This window comes from Quercus robur, chromosome 5 (genome assembly GCF_932294415.1).
Source record: "Quercus robur chromosome 5, dhQueRobu3.1, whole genome shotgun sequence".
Taxonomy (NCBI): domain Eukaryota; kingdom Viridiplantae; phylum Streptophyta; class Magnoliopsida; order Fagales; family Fagaceae; genus Quercus; species Quercus robur.
In genome coordinates this window covers 73,886,051-73,904,618 of record NC_065538.1, presented here as the reverse complement: position 1 = coordinate 73,904,618, position 18,568 = coordinate 73,886,051, and the positions used below count along the sequence as shown (strand labels likewise).

The window sequence follows — 18,568 nt, the reverse complement described above, 5'->3', positions numbered from 1 at the left end:
GGCCTAGCCTTTCAAACCCACACTCTACAAATGATATTGTTTGGGCTTTTTTACGTGCGAACCCAATATCATTTTGGGTCGTTACAAATTGAGTCCTTACATTTACAAAATTAGTTGTAGCCTAATGTTACAACCTTATTCAATAAAATAAACATTATTACATATTTTGAAAATCTAATCATTAAATTGCATATTCTTTACACTCTTAATACACATGTCAAAATTTGTGTCAATCAGATATTAGTTACTACATGATCTATAAGTTTTTATTTTATGCATAATTTTAAATTACAAAAACTTGCAATTTAAATATTTATTGATAATATAGCCATTGATCTTTAATTTTTTTAGAAATTTTGTAAGCATGGAGGATATAAGAAGAAGATGTAAACCAATGGTGAATTTGTCAAAATTTACCTCCAATAAAAATATATTGAGTAAGGTTGTAGTCTAAAGTTACAACCAACTTTATAATTAAATTTTGTCAAAAGCAAAATCCTACTACGAATTGACCAATAAGCTACTAGAGATGGAATTTCTCTATATACATATGGGATTCAAATAAGTAAATTCAAATCTAAATGAGAGATGATACAAGGATTTGTCATATGAGATACATTCCTATGTATATATATTGTAAGACAAAACTTAGTATGTGTTATTCTCCCTCCCTAGAGCAATCAAATTTAGATATAATTTCTTCCAAGTTAACTTATAGTGCCCAATTGGTCATACCCAAAAAGTTAGATATAATTTCTTAAATCTTGAATCTTACATTTTCTAATTAAAGAAATTATATCTAACTTTTTGGGTATGACTAAATATTGAATAGTTAATTTTAATTAGAAAATGTAAGATACAAGATTTATGAAATTATATCTAACTTTTTGGGTATGACTGACTGGGCACTATAAGTTATATTGACTAGTTAAATTTAATTAGAAGATGTAAGATACAAGATTTAAGAAATTATATCTTACTTTTTGGGTAAGACTAATTGTGCACTATAAATTAACTTGGAAGAAATTATATCTAACTTTTTGGGTATGACTTATTGGGCACTATAAGTTAACATGGACTCACTAGTGACCACTATAGTAGTGCCTCACCCACTATATATGGCTCACTTCGAACCCAATACTACTAATGTAATACTAATAAGGGAAATTAACCTCGAAAAATCCCCGAAGTAGGACACCTAAGCTAAACGATAATGGTTGTGAGTTTGGACAAAGCAAGCACATATGGGTTCAAAGCTCATAGCACTATGCATTGGGTTTCACCATTTTTTTCTCTTCCTCGTTCATCTCGTGCTTGACTTTGATACTTATACGAATTCTTCTGCATTACTCTTCTATTCCTTCGAAGTTGCTTTTATATTATCAATGTCTCTAAGCAAAAAAACTACTTATTTTATGGTGGTTTCGATGTGATGCCTACCTACCATTTGAATGTGGCTTTTCAAATTACAACCAAGTGCAATTATTCTCTTCGACGACTCTCACATGCAAGGCATAAATAAAGAAGTTTTTCCCCGTGTACGAGTGAATTCAAATTCCCTCAAGTTACTATTTTTTCCAATTGCAAAAAGGGTTGGTGTATTATCAATTATGGTTGGTTTGACAAATGTATCAAAGGGTCTAGTTAAATAATATGACCTGGATGGATGCTAAGATGAGTCAGATGACCATGACAAACTTTTTCTTCTTCTTTTTTTACTCCGTAAGTGGTAAGAATATATTTACTGCAGGAAATATTTGATGAACCGCGTAGATTAATGAGACTTCAATTTGATGGACCTGCAGTAGCAAAAAGATGCTTATACTTTCTGATGATACCATTTACCAAATCTTGCTAGGAAGTAAAGAATAAAGAGAGAATAATAAGGGTTCGTGTTTTGGTTTGCTTCTTTGAAAATATTTTAGGGTTAAAGGCATTTGGATTACATGAGAACTTCTAAATACTATCAGACAATTTTAAAAGTATTTGGATTACATGAGAAGTCCTAACTAGTAACTACTATCATATTAATTGCTTTAGAGGTTCTAGTGGTAGTGATTGATGGTCATCTAATGCCTTTATTTTTGTTTTTTTGTTTTTTCTAATGCCTTTATTTTAGTTGTAGATAAGGTTGTCTAAATAGGAAGTACTATTAATTTAGGGTTTTGTTAATGAGTATTCTAAGAGTATAATTTAAGAAATAACAAATATTTAATAAAAGTTGTAATTCATACTTTTAAAAAAGAGAGTACAATTATCAATAATTAGATGATGTCCTGCGCGATGCGCGGACTATTTTAGAATTTCATTTGAAATAATTTTTATATATATCAAGACCTACATATAATACTTATATTGTTGTATAATATTTATGTTTACTTAAAATATTGAAATACTTTAAAACTTGATTTTATTAATTCATATTTTATTAAAGAAAATGTATAACACTTTAAGACTATAACACATTATAACTTTACAGTTGAAAGTAGATTTTATTTTTTAAATTAATTAAATGATTTTGAAATTTTTAAATAAGAATTTAAAGTATGAAATACTTTTATATCCTAAAATTACATAAATTTAAGCAACCTCCCAAACACTTAATTACTCTATTCTCACAACCAAAGACCTTAATTGTAAACACTGAATTCATCATCTCAATGAAATTAAGGAAATCATTTGTAAGTATCAACATAAATAGAACATGATTAAACAAAGAGAAATTGGTTAAAAACACATTCAATTATCAAAATTTAATTGTTTTTAGTTAGGCTTTCATATCCTTTTTTTATAAATAAAAAAAATGGAAAATACTTTGTAATTATTATCAATTTTTATTTTTATAACTATGGCTCATACTGCACAAAATAGTAGCAAAAAAACCTACAAAGAAACCTACAAATTATGAGTTCTAACACACCAAAAAAAAAATAAAAAAAAATAAAAAAATAGCTAACTTCATAAATAATCAATTAAAATATTTCTTTTTCTTTTTCTTTTTCTTTAGTTTTAAAACAAAATACATTTATGACTTTCCAAAACCAAAATCTCAAACACCTAAAGACTCAAACCAAATCACAATCTTCACAAAATTCACAACGTCCAACTTCATCATCAAAACTATAAGCTATTGTCACTGAATAGAAAATGCAAGCCCCCTTCCTTGCAATGTTGGAGTTATGCAGGTGGTGTTTAAAGGTTGAAGGTAAATGACGTCATTTTTTGTTTGAGTGTATTTGAGATGAAATGGCATGAAGAGCTGTGAGCATATGTATACAAAGGAGTAGAAATTAAAAGGGTGAATGAAAATGCAAAAAGTTTTTTTGTGTGCGAGAGAGAGGAGAAGTTTTGAAAAATTGAACCAAATGAAACAAATAGTAGTCTTAAAACTTTGAATAAAAAATGTAACAAAAAGTAATATTGAAACATTGAACCAAAAGAGATAAAAAATCTCTATTTTTAAATTTTTTTTTAATTTTTTAAATTTTTTTATATCTCTAATGTGGTTTAAGAGTATTTCAATTTTTTTCATAGAATATGCCACATGGCAAAACCTTATACTCTCTCACATTAGGCCTTTGCTTTTTAATATTTATAGATTTGCGCATTTTCATTGTGATTATGTGTATTTTTCTTGATATTTGATTAACATGTGCACTTATTAATTTCATTGTTAACCAAATCCTTCATTTTAAGTTTGCTAGTGTTTTCCCTCCTACCATATATGTTGTTGCCTTGGGTTATCACATTTTCTTTTCTCAAAACTTATCCAATCCATTTTTATCATTAAACTATATGAAATTATATATAATGTAACCTTCTTAGTGACAATAGAAAAGAAATGAGGTGGCAACCCCTTTTTGTCATCTTCTCATTGAATGTATAATTTTTAATTTAGTAACTTTATCCAATGGTCCAAAAGGTAAAATCGAATACAACTTTTGGTGTCTACTTCCCCTTGGTAATGATAGGTTCAAGTTGCATGAAAGGTAATTATGCTCTTACCGACCATGTGGGATGTTTCAATCTTAGTGCAAAACCATACAGCTCTCTTGGCTTTATATTTAAGTGACATGAACATGAACTCTATCTAAAGTACTTTATAATATCAATTTATCAAAAAGAACTTTATAGTATAAAGAAGCAGGTGTCATTATAAGTTTATAACATATTTTAAGACTTTGTATAGTCTAAAGTATATTATTAAAATATGTGGAAAAGATGGATAGAGCAAACCCATAAATCTAAAAGGTGAGGCACACGTGACCATTCACAATAGGTAGCAAGAGGATATTACAGTGCCAAATCAGAAGCATGTGATTCATAGAACTTTGGATATAAAGTCTCAAAAGATAAAGCAAAGCCGTGCTGTCTTGCTAAGAAAAAGTGACTATCCTTTAAGCTGCATCAAAGCTTTTAGAGTGGTTGCAAGGCACAAGCAGCCAATTTTATGTGGCAAAACAGCCAAGTTTCAGACTTTCTCTCTTTTCCAGCTACTACAGGAGTTCAAAGTATTATCAGGGACCGACTCCCTAGATTAACCAGTAAGATGATTAGGTGATAACTTTGTGAGCAATAATTCATGACATGAGGTTCACTAATGGAGAAGTATCCCCCCACCCTAAAAGTGTCATAAATTTTGTAACTTTCTATTATTTTTTTAAAATTTTTTGGTCAAGCTAAAGGGACTTGTCATCTTAGAAATACAAGGTGCAAGGATGAGGAAGGAGATTTGCTCCTTCAATAACACAAGTGTATGGCATATCCAATTTATCCTCACTTTAATTAAACCATTCAAAGGGAGCATAATATGGTAAAATTATGTTCAGTCTTTCCATCACTCTTGTCTAAAATTTTTGTGGCTCACTTTAAACCATTAAAAGGGGACATAATATGGTAAAATTACATTACGAGAAGTGGTAAAAAAATTTGTAGCTCAATGGCATTACCCGTTTCTCTTAATGAGAAGAAACTGTTTATAATTGATGTTGGGACATGGAGGGGAGACCAACAAATTATGTTAGGATATAGATACTATTTAGTGTTTAGAACTGCATTAGGCATGGCTTTGATTTTTCTTTTTTCTTTCTTATTGTATGTATATATTCTTTTTTATGGATGAATATGTATGTATATATTCTTTGGTTACACAGCACAGAGAACTTTTTGAATGAAGCTGGGCTTGCTGTCATGAATGACCTCTAATTCTAAATCGCCCTCCAAATCTTCAAAAAGCCCTCCTTAGAAATCCTTTCATAGACTCAACTTCTCAATGGCCCTACTCTTTTGGGATCAAGCTTATGTTTCTGTTCTTATATACCAAGCATCATCCCGAACCTGAAGATGTCAACAACTTGTAAAAATTGATGACAATAAGCTGGTTCTTATGTTGCCAACGAGTAATGTATGTACGTGACTCGTTTCGTTTATGACTTTCAGTTATTACGAGTCATAAAGTCCTAAAATTGCATGTAGATTTGAGGATTTAAAATCCATGGATTTGAAGAATAATTGTGACTAACTTAAATTGTTTCATACTATTGGATTGGATTGATTCTTTTAATTTTAAATATTGATATTTGGAAGTGATTGAATTTGAACTTTAGATGTTTCTATTGAAAAAACCAAAAAAAATATTGGTTAAATTACAAGGTTCTTGGCATTTCATAGGAATTTTAAAAACATAAATTGAGCTTCAACAAAAGTACCTCAATTATAAATGAGGATAATATCTTACCCCAATAATTTCATATCCATAGATTAATAAGAATTAAATTGATTATCAATTTCTACAATATAGAATTAATACTTAATAAAGTCATTTAACAAAAACTTGAAATCCAAACACATCTCTACAAATATGGGAACATAATCGTTTACAATTGATATTTTACTGTATGCTAATAGAGGGATAAAAAGTCTTCCCTTACAGTGAGACTCGACAGGCAGGGACCAACCTGAATTTTTTTTTGTTTTCTGGCTAGTGACAACCGAACTATTCGGATAGTGATTATTTGCTTGAAGAAGTGTTTCAATGAATCTCAGCTCATTTCTCTTATCTTGGGATGGGACTTCAAATGAAGTCCCATCCCAAGATAAGAGGCATCCGCAAGAAGCTTCAAAAGCATCTTAACCTATTAATGACTTGTAGCTATAGTGAAATTTGTATTTGATGCTACAAGATACGGGAAGCTTCAATCTGCCACCTCGGAAGACATCTCGGTACACATCCCCTCAACCAATTTGAGGGGACAGAAAGTTGTCAGAACAAACTCATTCTCATAGGGAAAGTATTCACCAACCTCACCAATTATTGTTTATAATTGCACCTAATAAGACTTACAAAAGGTATGAGATTACTATTGAGAGAGTCTGAGGGAACCAACATTCTCACATAATTTTTAGTCGAACATACCTTTTATCTGTGTTAGAATGAGATCTAGTGAGTTGAATACGTGAGTGGGGTATGAAAAATTTTGTGAATTTTTAGGTATTTGGATGGATGAAAACTTAGTTATATAACTCAACTTTTATCATCCAAAACTCAAAAAATGTAGGGTCCATCGAAACAGAAAACACAATTCAGATATTTAAGTTTTGAGTTATGGGTTTCAATGAGCCCCATCACTTTATGCAAAAATTATAGTTATAGAAAAGGAATATGTACCAAGATATGAAACCAAACAGATTATTTCTAAAGTAAGTAAAAAAATAAAGATAAAAAATGAGTTACGAGAATTGAGTTTGAATTATGAGCAATGCTCAATCCAAACAGGTAACACCATTATATAGCAGAACTCGTTACTATTACCAAAACTCTAATATTTTCATTGTAGAAGAAAACCATGCTTTTAGCTTAATCTACAAAGTATTTGAAATCAACCCTCATGGGTTGATCCTTGATTTTGGAAGTAGAATTTAGTTTGCATCTGCAGGTAACATGACCTTCAGCGATAAGTCAAAGTATGTTTTTACAGCGATTAGTTTATCAAGTTTACTAAAAGTGGAGCAAACTAATCGCTGTAAAAACTGTCAAACCTTCCATTTGCTTGATTGGAGTCTTTACAACTCCTCTCCTTCCCGAACACCCATTCCCTACAGTTACTAACTTAATATCAATAGAAGTCCTTTTAACATATCCTGCCGTCATTTGCAGTTTGTGACAATTTTATGTCTATTGTATTAGTTTTTTTTGGCTGAATATATATGGTTTACTACAAGATAAGAGGTAGAGGTAGAAATAGGTAGTACTTGACCATCTCTGTCCCCAGCTAAAAATGGGTAGCCACATTGGCAACTCAATTAACGTGTGATTCGTTTTAAAACTAATAGGACTTCAAAAGATATATATTATATCATCAACAATTAGAGTAGTAATAGACTAATAGTCCAGTCAAGAGGATGGGGAAAAACTAGCCATTGGGGTGTATAATTGATAGGATGTCAACAAACACAAAAAAAGTCTATATGGCCTCCGTAATAATTTATGGAAAGACCAGCTTGGGTTTATAACTATACAAGTTCTTAACCCACTAAGTAATCAGTAGAGGACCCAAGTTTCTTGTTAGCAATGGCAAACCAAGAATAGATATATAGATACTCCCAAGATTCTGGTCTCTACATTACAAAGAGTGCTCTCTGACATGGAATCTCTGGCTAAAAAGACAGCTTTGGGACTATGCCACAAAGTAGCAAAATTTCAGTCTCTCATGTAACATAAGGATCGCCATTGTTTCCTAACGGTCCATGGGAGAGAATCTAATAATTTGGTCCCTGAGGAAAACGGTCCCGTGGGTGAACGAGAATCTGATCTCTTGGTCAACGAGAAAGGCTTACTGCGAGCAGAACGGGCTGATGGCGCCAGATGCATTTTCTTTTTATTGTGTACAAATTGTGCATCAAAAGGGTTGGACCAGTTGGTTACTTTTACAGTTTTACGTTTTGCAAACTCTAGTGTCATGGTTAATGAGGTCTGCCACTAGCTAAATATTCACCACATTTCCGATGTCGTGGATCGGTTTTACAGGGTATTTCACTTCTCTGCTCTATTTGAAATCCTTATGGCTCCTTCACCACCTTATTTGCCATCCTTTCTATTGGATGTCACCGAAGGCATTCTTACTACCTTCGAAACAATAAGTGGTGGTTACAGTGAAAGTGACATTGAGATGCCAAATTGTGATATAGACAACAAATTTCACAATATTTTTCACGACTATTGAGAAGAAAAATTGTGATTAGTGTTTAATAAAAGCTCTATAGGTTTTGGTGAACGTGATATTGCACTATCACAAATTCACCTGCTTTATAAGGTATGAAAAAATTGTGAAATTTGTTGTCTATAGTGTTGTCAAAATGTAGCAAAACAGATGTTTCTTATGAATTATGACAACAAAACACCCACTTACCTGATAGATCATCTCAAAATACATAAAAAAAAAAGAAGAAAAAAAATACAACTCTCAAAATTCCTCTAGCAAAAGCAAAAGATAGAAATCCCAAAGATGCACAACAGTGTAGGTTTAATTTGTTCCTCTAAAATATATGAACTTGCATCAAAGCATGAGTTCAACGACATGCCTAAGCTTGAGCTCCAAGTTCCAGGAGTAAGGTGTGATTAACGGCAAGTGATGCTGGGCCATTAAATTGGATAGGACCTGCAATGAAAATCATTAAAGACAGAAGTTACATATTTAAATTAGACACTCAATTTTTAGTCAATGCAAACAAAATAGATAGCAGGCAATATGATGAATTGTTTGCATTTGGATGGGACAATATTCCGGAGAGCCATAAAGTGATGGTTGATGAATTCGAAATTAATGACCTACCAGGACTGAAATAGCAATTCTTGATTGCCCACTCGTCCCGCAAGGACGCAAATTTCTTGAAAGGTGCACCTGAAAATTCATCATGTTAATTAACTTGCTGATCACTTTTTTCTTGGTTCAGAAATTAGCACAAGTGATGAACATTGCATGTATATACCGAATGCACACCATGTGTAAAGAGAAATACTACAACTGATCTGTACAACTTAATATGTAAGTGAACATCATGAGAAGCTTGCCGAAAACACTTACCATCAAGCTCCACCATTGCCTTCTTGATCACAGGCTTGAACTTACCTGGAAAATGAATTCAACTTCAATAAGGGCTCAAACTATTGAGAAAAATGATAAATTACATGAAAGATATGCTATGTGAAACTATAGACCCAAAATCCTAAATACTTTGCCAAGACAATTTTCTTCAGAACTTCTAAAACTTTAACATGGTACTAATAAACTGACTCCATAAAACACTCTGCCATGACAGTTCAATGAAAATAATTCTTTTCCCCTAGAATATGTGTTTTACTTGCATAGAATGGCAGCTACACTACTGCTAGCTAAAAAAGAAAAAGAAAAAAAAAAGTGTTTAAACAGGTTGCAGAATATATTAAGAGTAATGGAATAGTGTGTTCTGTTCAGCACGTTCACTGGGAAAGGGAGAAAAGGAAAAGTTCTCATATATCATATCTGCAGATTTTGATGAAGTGAAAAGGTTAACATTAACAATACCATGTCTTCTCTCAACATCCATTAATGAAGTCAATGCGGTCCCACCAACTGTCCATTCTTCAACAGGAGCAGCTAAATTCCCAACCTGGAGACATTATGCAAAGTACAAAGATTTGGCTTAGTTATCATTTTCATTATCAGAACAATTAAACTTTTCCTATCAAATGGAAAATAAATAAATAAATAAACTACCAAACAAAATGTGAAATCAAAAGCAAAGAAAAAGGTAGGAAAAAAAAGTAGGGGGGGTTAAGCAGATTGGAGTAATTAAACATAATGGAAGTAAGTGTTTTCGGTTTTTTTGGAAGTTATAAAAAGGAAAAGAAATAAAAATATACTAAACTGTTATGTCTATTTTATATATATATATCAAATGAAATTCTGACTTTTTAATGTGGCCGCATAGGCTTTCAAAAGCCCACATATTTCCATGTCATTTTTCTAATATATATTTTTGAGCAAGACTTAAGTACAGTACTTAGGTGCTGTCCTTTAAGTTCCCCTTTTAAGATTTTACCATGTAACTTTTTTCTTATGAGATAAAAATGTATTTTTTAATTAAGAAGCTACATGGCAGAAACTAAGGAACAACACCTAAAGTATTATATAAGTTTTCTCCTATATTTTTTAATTTTATATTCTATATAAAACCTCCTATATTTATACTCTTCGTAGTACGTTTATACTCTTCATTAAAATCTTATTACATCATATTTCCTTCAAATGGTAGAATCGATAGTTTCACATACAAATCAAATCATAATAAATGCCTATTAATAACTACCATAATTATCAAATTCCATATATTTTTCATTAAATTGGGTTTGATTTTCTCTAAACAAATTCTAATCAAAATATTTATATCCTTTTTCATACTTTTAAAATAAATGTGTATCATATATGAATATATTCTTTTGTTGAATTTTTCTCATGCATTGCATGGGTTACTAATTATTTTTTTGTGTTTTTAAGGAAATGAGGGTAAAAACATTATTTTCTTTTATGAGGGGAATGGATCATTCTGCCCGCTTTTGGATGGATTACATTGAAAAGAATGAAATGAAATAGAAAGTCTCACAAAACTACCAAACAGGGGAATAAATGCAATATCCCTTAAAAATTCATCCTATTTCCCTTTCCCCCTCGCAATCAAGTGGTAAGGCAAAAAGAGATAGAAACACAGACCGATGATATCAACCCAGTTTTTCCACTGTGAAGGAGCACTCCTGCACCATATCCCAATGCATAGCAGTAGCTAGAATCAAAGTTAGTAGGCAAACCGCATCTCCCTTCGTACCTACAGAGAGAATTACACAGAAGTTACTTGAAAGATAACAAACAATGTCCTGGACATTAATCTTGGAAAAAATTTCTCAATATCAATTGCCCCACAAAATGTGGAGAAACTATGAATGTTAAGTTACTATATGAGTCAGGAACATAAGGTTTTATCAAGGGTAGCCCCAAGCCTGATGCCCAAATCACATACATCAACATGCAGACCCACCATCAAGGCATAAAAATTATGTTCAACTCTGTGACTTGAAATGTTAGCATCTTTTCAGGGAACGAATATAAGTACCCGAAAAAGTGGGACTGCCCTTTGAATTCGCCTTTATATGTGCCTTCCTGCTTCCTCTTCGCCAATTCGGTTTCAACCATTTGAATAAGCATTTTCTCTGTTTCTATTTTAGCTACCTGGTTGTAGAAAACAGGTATAACATAAAAACAATTACTACAACAACTCCAAATAGGTGAGAATCATATACAGATATAGTAATATACATAAAACATATACCTGGACATTTCCATGAGGATCTCTTTCAAGCAGCAACTGTTCCTGGATTGCTTCGGGTAAAAATTCAAAAAGTTGTAGAGATTGATTGCCAAGTTTCTTTTTCCATAGCCCACCCTCATCTACAACATCATTGGCCAAAATCTCATTCAGTTCTGAGATAAGATGCTGTACCTGCAAATGTCAAAGAAATAAAATAATATATCAACAACTTGATGTTCTCATTTATGTACATGTAAAACAGTAGCTCATCGATTTCCCAAATATCCAGATTCCAGTCAAAAAAAGAAAAAGAAAGAAGGGGGGGATAAAAAGAAAGAAAGAGGGGGGGGGGGGGGGGGGGGGCATAAAGGACATAGTACTAGATTACATGATCGAGAATAATACCTCTGGAATGAAATCAATAAGACCTTCAGGAATAAGTATAACACCATAGTTATAACCAAGTCCCGAACGTTTAGAGATTACATCTACAATGTAGTCAGTCACATTTTTCAATGTCAGCTTCTTAGCAGCAACCTGCAGCAAGAAATATCCAAATTAGAATCATATGCATATGTCAATTCAAAGAAGTGTCTCCTAAATTTTAACCAACCATATGTTTCCAACAAATTTCTACACATCCCTCATCAATCTCTGTGGAGGTATGGGATGACTACTATTTTTAACAGCTGCAACAAACAATCCTCAGTTGATATTGAATAAAAGGCTGTGAATCTTAAAGAAGTTTTGCCAGATAAAATACTCAAAGTTCTGTGTGATAGAAATTGCTGATGCATATTGCATAGAAATTGGGATGAAAAAATCTCAATGCAGTCCTTTTTGAGATTAGGGTAATCTGCTTAAAACAAATTTTGAGAAATAAAAATATATAAAAATAATAAATAACATAAATTATGTATTAAAGCAATTAAAAACTATTTAAATAGATTAAGTAATGCAACTTGGGTCAGGAAAAGGTCAATATGTCCAGGAAACCTCATCTAGTCTGGTCTGTTCATAATAACAGGAGCTCAGATTTACCCATTTTGTTGACAATCCTTAAATTGCAACTCGAACCTTTTTATTTCACGTAAGTCTTCATCAGATGCTTTGATTGTCAAAAAGATAGAAGAAGAGCCTAATGTTTCTTTTCTCTTTTCTTGAAAAAGTAATGAGCAACTAAACAGGCTAGACAAGTCTCCTCAAAGCAACATAATAGATTTATGAAGATACCTCTTCTCCAATGATAGAAATATTTGGATGAGTTTGTAGAGCACACTCTAGCGTAATGTGTGAAGCAGCACGCCCCATAAGCCGTACAACTGCACAGACACGATTTAGTAGTAATTAGTGTACAGGAACCAATACATTTGGCAATTGATGGATGAGATAATATGAGAGGATATTGGAAGAGTTGGTTACAACTCATAGATGTGTAATCAATTGCGATTTCACAGTACTGAAAATAAATACATGATGCTATTTGTGACAATCTCAAACGAATGATACGTACAATGATAATATTTTCCAGTTGACCGGGCATCGACCATGACATTTCCAATCATTTCTGCATAAATCTGCAAGAAAATAAAAACAAATTATTATGAGAACAAACATGAAAGTTTTCAAGTGCCTCATAATGACAACATTCACTGAACAACATGTTGATATTTTAGAAATAAATTTCCAGAAAATGAGATCACATTACATTACGGAGTTCATGTATAATTGCCAAGAGCCTCATGGCTCAGTGACACTGCTCAGTTTTTTTATGGAGAACTTGGGTTCAAATTCCCCCCTTCACCATTTGTTGTAAGGAAAGAGAAAAAAAAAAAAAAAAAAAAAAAAAAAAAAAAAAAAAGTCACAAAGCTCTCACTTTTGTGGGAGCCTTGTATGTGATTTTTTTTTTTTTTTTTTCCTTTCTATATAATTAATATCATAATATGAAAATATGAAAGATGAAGCATATACAAAACAAAGGGGAAATTTTTGTTTTATACTTATAATCACCTTGCAAGCGGTATCAAACCCGAAACTTGCGGGAACCTCTTTGCATTTCAAATCACCATCAATGGTCTTAGGGCATCCAATTACCCGAGTTTTCATATTTTTACTCCTGAATGAACAAATAAAAAAAGACAAGTTCACAAAAAGATTACTAACACAATTATATGGGGAAATAAAATATTTTATACAGAAACTTTACAGCAATATACTAAAGTCTAAAGAACCCTGTTAGTTCAACCCTGGGCTGCTTGCTAGGAGCTAGAATAAGATATCATACGGAAAATGCCAATGAATGACCAAAATTATCTGGAGTTGATGAGGAGGAATCTGCAACTAAAGCAAAAACAGGCAACTTTCTTGAAGTTGGAGTTTTTTTTTTTTTTTTGGGGATAAGTGTGGTTGCATTTATGTTCCTTTCTTGACTTTGGAGTTACAAAGAGAAAGTGAAAGAGAGACATGAAAGCACTAAGGGTGGGTACTTGTCTTTTCACAAAGCTTGCAATCATTTTTAGTTAATGTCAACCTAACAGCTTTCAACATGAGACACCTAAGTGTGATATTGATAACTTTAGGCATCATTCTGAAACCATGATTAAAATGAAAGTGCAGTTCTCCCTATAATAAAAGAAATTAAAATGCAAATTTATAAACAAGCATAGATTACTCCAAGATAAAAACCTATTATTTCAACAAGATTTCCTCGTGAGATAACCTGAAATTCTCAGCAAGGAGGCAGGCATTTGTGTTGGAGTCATCCCCACCAATAACAACAAGTCCATCCAAATCAAGCTTCAATGCTGTTTCTTCAGCTTGCTTAAACTGAAAATCATATCCATTTGCAATCAGTTAGTCTTAGCACATAAAAACTTAGTAGAAAGTTAATAAATAAGCCAGACAAAAAAAAAACTCACCTGCTCTGGAGTTTCAATCTTGTCTCTCCCACTGCAGATCATATCAAATCCTCCCTGATAAAAAGAAGATGCAAGCAAATTAAATGACTATCTTATAACTTTAACATGCATGACTGCATGTATAGCTCGTGGCTAAATTACATACACAGTGAATAAAACTTTTGCACACAGGGGCGGAGGCACGTTATGCCGTGGGGGGGCCATGGCCCCCCCAAAAGTTTTTAAAATCTCTATAATAGTAGGAAGAAATAGGTCTCACACTTTCTCATTTAAGAGCTGGCCCCCCTATGAGAAAAACTTGGCCCCTCCTCCAATACGTAGCCATAAAAATGCCCCACCCCAAATTCCTACTTTTCATCTTTTTGACTTTTCCTTTCATTCTCTAAGACATGTCAGCCATATCTCACATTTTTTTTCTTGAGTGAGGTTATGTCCCATAGCTATTCAAAGTCCTGGCATGGGAATTATCATTAGAGAGTAGAGAGAGGATACAGTATTAGAATATTAGTAGGAATGAAATTGATTTTGAATTTAGTTGAGATGAATGCAATTGATTTTGAATTTATTTTTGACCATAGTAGTCTAATTTGGTTGAGTTTAACTGCTATGTATTTTATAGTTGCTTATAGTGACTTTGTTATATTTAATTTCTATAAATATCATTTCTTGTAAATGTAGTCTAATTTTGGTTAGATTTTCTGTTTTTTTTCTACAACTAATGCAGGAAGATATGTATATATGTATATATGTCATACTTTGTATTTTTCTTGAATTGCAAATCAATATAATAATATTACCTCAGCCCCCCCAACCAAAAATTTCCGGCTACGCCCCTGTTTGCACAGGTGTGTTTGGCAAGCCCAAAACACCCAGATTTTTGAGCTTATTTTGGCAGGCCTCACACTGAAAAAAAAAAAGAAAAAAAACTTTTCCCCCTCCTTTTCTAGGTTGTTTTTAGCAAATAAGCAATCAGCAAAGTGCATCCAAACGCACACATTAGAATCAACATATACAAAACCTTAATGCTTAAGCTCAGCCCAACTAGTACATAGACATATACCGAAGTCCAAACCTAACTAATGTTGGACTCCCAATACAACCTTTGCCAACTAGGTCCTAACTACACAAATAGACATTGGTCATAAAGCCAACAAACAAACCAAACTCTGATACCATATTTAAGTATCCATCCCAAAGATTAAGCCTTTTATAGTAGAATACTAGAATATAAACCCATACTAAAGTCCAAGTCTAAAAGGTGCCAGACTCTCCTAAAATCACCACATCATATTCACATTAATACACAATATAACTTATTATCAAATACAACCTTCAATACCACTCACCTATTTCCCAATGCATATGCATTTCCATACAGCATATTTGTTCACAAAAACAATTTTTTTGGCACAATTCACACACATCAAATTATACTAATCAAAAGGCATCACATTTTTTTGCGCAATAATTAAGTCGAATACTAGAAATCAATTCGAATAACACGAAAAGGCCTCACCTGATTTCTGTAGGGGTAAATGTAGTCTGAATCGAGTTCCACATATTTGCACTTCATGATCCCAGCAGGGCCGCCTCTAAACCCGTACAATGTGCTTCCTTTCGCGCGATCCTGCAAGTAATCTATACCGCCACCAACCAATACACAGTAACACAGTCAACTACAATTACAATAATTCGAAAGAATATTCGAACTAATAGTTTATAAAACGACGTCGAATAACAGGTTCAGTGAGATCCTCACCGTAGATTCCAGAGATAACATTGTGGCCTCCGGGAGCTTGGCCTCCAGACAAAACGACGCCGATTTTGAGCTTCTGATCCGGCCGGAACACATCGGTATCGCTTGGTACAAGCACCGTCGATGGTTGCCCGAACACATGAGGAAACAGCTTCGCGATCTCATCTGAAAAAGAAAAAGAAAAAAAAAAAAAAAAACGAAGCAACACATTCAAATCCAATAACCAAATGCCTGAACACTATCATTGAAATCAAAGAGAAAAGCGCGAAACCGAGACTCAAACGGAATCGAAGTTTTTTGGATTCAGCGAAAACTCGGTGGATCCGAATAAGTAGGAGTTGCGAGAATGACCTGGATTGCCGGCGGCGGAGCTGGCGGGACCGTCGGCGATCTTGAAGGAGTTTCTGAGAACAGAGGGGAGAGGAAGCTCGTGGTCAATACGGCTCCTTTGGACCTCGCTGTATATGGCGGCGAATCGGCTGGTAACTGGAGACGAGGCCGAAACGATGGCGGCGATATCGCCGTTAGGGACTAGAGTAGGAGAAGCCATTATTGTGTTTTGTGTGTGTGTAGAGACTGTTACGGCGCGTGAAACCTATCAAACTGTCGAAGATTTGGAGAGTGAGGAGTGACGAGTAATATAAGAGTCTGGTTCACATGGGGCAATATGGTCTTTTTTGGTGTTTCGGACTCTTCGCCCTGAAATGTAGTTGCAGTTGGATCTGACTGATGAGAGTATTTTTATTTTTTAGAAAAAATCGGAAAAGGTTCATTTTATATTTTTATAGTGCACGTGTTGGCTTGCTTGATTAGTAACTTTTTATTATTAGTAGTATTATTTTTAATAATCAAACATATATATACCTTTTACCATCAAAGTAAAATATTATAGGATTCTCAACAAAAAAAAAAAGAAAGAAAAAAAAATTAAAATATTATGGGTTTTTATTTGGTATAAGTAAAATTCGATCATTATTCTCACATTCAATTAAGAGAGATTTTGCTTCTCAAAAAAAAAAAAATTAAGAGAGATTTTTTTTTTTTTTTTTAGAGAATAATTATAAGAGATTTGGAGTTTAGTCCTTACTTACACTAAAAATCAATTAATATTTTAGTTTAATAATAAAAAACACAATCACCAAAAGCTGACGTTATAGATTGAAACTCTATCAAAAAATTATGAGAGGTATTGTGGGCTTAAGTTAACTTAATTGGTAAAATATCTTAAAAACTGGCGCCACAAGTTTAAAAGTCTCTCAACCAAAATAAATAAATAAATTTATAAGAAAGAATATTATTAATTGAACTAATTAAAATTTATATTTTTAATATTTTATTAGGTAAATGCATTTTTTTCCTTTTAACTATTTTTATTTTTTTGCTGCAACACTTGTCTTTTTTATTAACAATAGTAAAGTTGCAATGCAATTCACGCCTTAGAATATCTATCAAATTTAATAGAAAAATATTTTAAAAAAGAATAAAAAAAGTAGTTGTTTAATAGAAATTTAATTTTCCATCTGGTTTAATGAAAATCCTAACAAAAAAAGAATAAAGTGTTCATTACCAATAAGAGCATTGGGTAGTTTTTATTTTTATGGTTCATAGGTCACAGCAATGGCTTCATAGTCAGAGAGGGATTACATAATCTAATTTATTTTGGGGGTAGTTTTTTTTTTTTTTTTTTTTTTTGATGAAATTTTTTTGGTGGGTAAGTGATGGTGGTCGCAATAGAGAAGGTATTGGATCATTGTCTTTGTGCTTCACCTAACCTTCACTTGATTGGTGGGTGGTTGATTAATGCACACAAAAAGTATATTCCGGTTTTATGATATTGTTCCTCTTTTATTTTATTTTCTTTTTGGTTTATTTTATTTTACTTTATCGAATCATCAAAGGTGACATGGGTAGGTTCGAATCCATTGGATCTGAGGGTATTTTGGAAAAATTAAAAAGAGTTTTGAATAGTGTGGAATATAAGGTTATCTCATATCTGGTTTGGTACGAAGAGTATATCCTGGGAAAGGTGGTTATCAATAACATATCATGATCATCAGCTTTTCATTGGCGTCAGCTTTCTTTTTGGTCCTCCTTCAACTTGAGGTCAATGTTTGCATAATATAACAATGTTACAAGCTAACTTAACATTTAGGTATCAAGTGGGTAAATTACTAATTACTCACTTATGGTTTAGTCTAAATTTAAGTTACCTACTTGTAATTTAAAATTTGACACTTTACTCACTTGAGTTATATTTTATTAGGCTTCTGTTACCCATTTACCATTTGAATTAAACATTTGTCTTGCTTCTTATACTTCTTGTTTACTCTGCGATGACAACCCTAGGAAATGGGTCTCAAGCCATTTGAGGTGGGTCTCATCAAATCAAACCTTTTGTGTCATGTTTTTATTGGAGTTCAAGTTTTCTCCCTCTCTCTCTCTCTCTCTCAAAAATCCAGCCAAGATTCATGCTTTGTTTTCTTCTTCTTCTTTTTTTTTTTTTTTTTTTTTTTTTTTTCACTTTTAGGCCAACACCTTCGTTTTGATGGGTTT

The 18,568-nt window shown here is 32.7% G+C and overlaps 1 protein-coding gene across 1 annotated transcript; it reads right to left on the bottom strand.

The window, feature by feature from the left end:
* Positions 1–8,358: 8,358 nt before the first annotated feature.
* LOC126727020 (pyrophosphate--fructose 6-phosphate 1-phosphotransferase subunit beta) lies at positions 8,359–16,659 on the bottom strand. Its single transcript, XM_050432473.1, has 16 exons — positions 16,367–16,659; positions 16,019–16,180; positions 15,776–15,897; positions 14,260–14,313; positions 14,061–14,167; positions 13,352–13,457; positions 12,854–12,917; positions 12,574–12,662; positions 11,746–11,877; positions 11,362–11,532; positions 11,146–11,261; positions 10,749–10,860; positions 9,564–9,648; positions 9,084–9,128; positions 8,832–8,900; positions 8,359–8,657 (listed from the first exon to the last, which is right to left on the bottom strand). Exons 1-16 carry the CDS (start codon positions 16,563–16,565, stop codon positions 8,581–8,583), a joined length of 1,710 nt encoding a protein of 569 aa, XP_050288430.1. The 5' UTR covers positions 16,566–16,659; the 3' UTR covers positions 8,359–8,580.
* Positions 16,660–18,568: the final 1,909 nt, after the last annotated feature.

What these genes read in the sequence shown, in the direction of transcription:
- LOC126727020 (XM_050432473.1), bottom strand. Translation starts at nt 16,565, where the DNA reads ATGGCTTCTCCTACTCTAGTCCCTAACGGCGATATCGCCGCCATCGTT. An exon ending in CTCCTTGCTGAGAATTTCAG is followed by an intron (nt 13,458 to 14,060) that starts GTTATCTCACGA and finishes TTGTTCATTCAG; the next exon opens with GAGTAAAAATATGAAAACTC. An exon ending in AACTGGAAAATATTATCATT is followed by an intron (nt 12,663 to 12,853) that starts GTACGTATCATT and finishes GTGTCTGTGCAG; the next exon opens with TTGTACGGCTTATGGGGCGT.